Source organism: Penaeus vannamei, chromosome 18 (assembly GCF_042767895.1).
Source record: "Penaeus vannamei isolate JL-2024 chromosome 18, ASM4276789v1, whole genome shotgun sequence".
NCBI lineage: Eukaryota > Metazoa > Arthropoda > Malacostraca > Decapoda > Penaeidae > Penaeus > Penaeus vannamei.
Genome location: NC_091566.1, coordinates 25469536 through 25472035, shown reverse-complemented (window position 1 = coordinate 25472035; position 2500 = coordinate 25469536). Strand labels below are relative to the sequence as shown.

The 2500-nt window shown below is 33.0% G+C and overlaps 1 protein-coding gene across 1 annotated transcript in view; it reads left to right on the top strand.

The window, feature by feature from the left end:
- The window catches only part of LOC113821020 (ATPase H(+)-transporting accessory protein 2), a 13449-nt gene extending 12038 nt beyond the window's left edge, over window positions 1-1411 (top strand). Inside the window, exons 6-7 of the mRNA XM_027373452.2 lie at window positions 165-317; window positions 522-1411. Coding sequence (XP_027229253.1) covers window positions 165-317; window positions 522-719 — 351 coding nt within the window. The 3' untranslated portion in view covers window positions 720-1411. The remainder of the gene's footprint in view (window positions 1-164; window positions 318-521) is intronic.
- The last annotated feature ends 1089 nt before the right edge of the window (window positions 1412-2500 follow it).

The window sequence follows — 2500 nt, the reverse complement described above, 5'->3', positions numbered from 1 at the left end:
TATTTCACTCTTTCTGGCATGGAGAGGGTTCATTAGTTGACAGTGATTTTCATTTCAGAAACAGATTTCGTTAGATACTTGTGTGGGAATTTCTTGTTCCTGTATTTTATGAAGAGTGTAAGATTTCATATACAGTCATTAACCTCAGTTCTCTTGAATTCCAGGTTAAGGAAGCAGAAAAGATCCTGAGAAAACAGCTTGTCCAAGTCACAGACATGATGCGCCACATTTATAATGACAGAGTCTTGGTTGCTACGGCTACAGTGGAGCAGCTAGAGGAACTCTCACGATCTTCACGTTCCATTCTCCAGAGTGAGGTAGGTTTGCCTTCTTGTATAAAAGTCATTAATATATCAAAATAATGTAGATTGTATTATTATATAGTGTTACAGGATGTAAAATATCTTTTATTTATATAAGAAGAAAAGTTGCATACAAGAAATCAAAAGAGTTACAAAACCGAATATTTTTCAAATCAGTTACTAGGAACACTTAGCAGCATGGGCTTTATTTCTTCCCAGGATGTGAACTTGGAAGACTACAACCTTGCCACCCAGTACACATCAGACTACCCTGCCATATTCAACATTGTCTTGTGGCTGAGCATCATCTTGCTCCTTGCAGTCTTGGCAACGTCTGTTGCCATGGCTACCATGGATCCTGGACGTGATTCCATCATTTATCGCATGACCAACCCACGTATGAAGAAAGACAACTAAAGCTGCATATAGTGTATATCAGTTCTTTTATGACCTATTTTTTCTTCCTCATTAATTTTTTAAATATTTTGAGTTAAAGCACAAACTTTTGGAGAAAAAAACAGTATATAAATGAGAAGTTAATTACAGGGTTATACATTATTTTTCATTTCTATTGAAGTTTAGAACTTGTGCTGGAGATGATTATTGAGCTTAGAAATGCAATGAGTTGTTATTATCATCTCTCATCTTCAGTTTTCTAAAGTGTGTTAAAATACAAGCTTATTACATTTCACAGAGCATGTTGTAGGACTAGTCTTTGTGAGTTTAAACCATCATATCTAGATGTCAATAGACTTTCTATACCACATCTTTTGTCAGTTAGATAACAATCAATGTTTCTTGTGGTTGTCATGATATGGGTACAGTATCTTGTAAATTAGTCATACCTTCTTATTTGTGAATTATAGGAATGTACAGTTTTCTTTTATTTGCTTTGAGTGAAAGTTTAAAGTCAAAACTCTTAAGAACATTCCATCTGATTACATATTTCTGGTATTTCCTTGCCGCCAGAAATCAATAACTATGTGAGGGTGAATGTGTACCTATTTATGATGTATGTATATGTCTTAATTTGTTGTATATAAAATGTAGTGGAATGGTTTTATCATGGATTGTAAATTTTGTTAAGGAAGATAGTCTATCTATACTTATTCTGTGTTTCCTTTACACACTACTATACAGTTCTTTATCAACAACTACATGCAATTCATGAAGGAAGATAGTTTGTGAATATGTACAGTGCATGCATGAATTTATTTAAATGTAATGATTATTAGTAAATAAAATTCAAATAATTAGAAAAAAAGGAGAAAGCTTTAACAGTTTCCTATATTAGTGGTCATTGCATAAAAATCTTAGAATTGACTTACAAACCAGAAAGATTTGAAGACCTAAGTATTCTGCAGTGTATAAGAAGAGAACTAGTATAAGCTGCACTAACAATGAGCCATTTTAATTAATTTCCTGACATGGGTATAGCATGTGTCAAAATAAATTTTTACAACTAAAAAGGAGTATGATGATAGTGTTAATGAGCATAGCAACACACAGATATATGCATATATAGAACTATACATGACTTGCTAACTCATTCACATGGTATATGAATTATTACTTTATTAATTACAGAAGTAATGTAACAGATGATACATTATATTCTGTAACTTATATGTATATAGGTTACCTTCAGTCCTCAATTTCCAGCGCTCTATTGGTATAAGTTTGGGGTTTGGCTTACAAAACATTTAACCTTTCATGGATTGGTGTTTTATGGTTTGAAATCCCCCATACTTCAAAATGTAAGACTTGGTGGCAGAGCCTGCATCTACTATAATACTTTGCTTGACTGACAAGATGATTTTTTCTGTGTTGCAAGTAATGGAGTTATTAGTGCAATGAATGTTAATGTTGATTTTGTGTTTGTAAATATATTTGTTGTTACTTACTACTACCATAATCAGGCTGTGGGAATCAAGTTGCATTATTACATACTTAAAACTAGATGTGGACTTATGTTCTCCAGTACATATGTTTCACGGTCCCTGGCTAACATCAGGTGGACATCTGTAACAGCGATCTTATCCTTTCTAATATTGTGATTCATATGGGCAAATTTCTGTGTAAATAGATTTTTGTTCATATCCAGGAATGTTTGAATGTGCTTTCAATGTAAAGGAACAGTAACTTTTAATGTCTTCACCGTCAATGCACATGTCTGATATCAATTACAGTCTACAAGG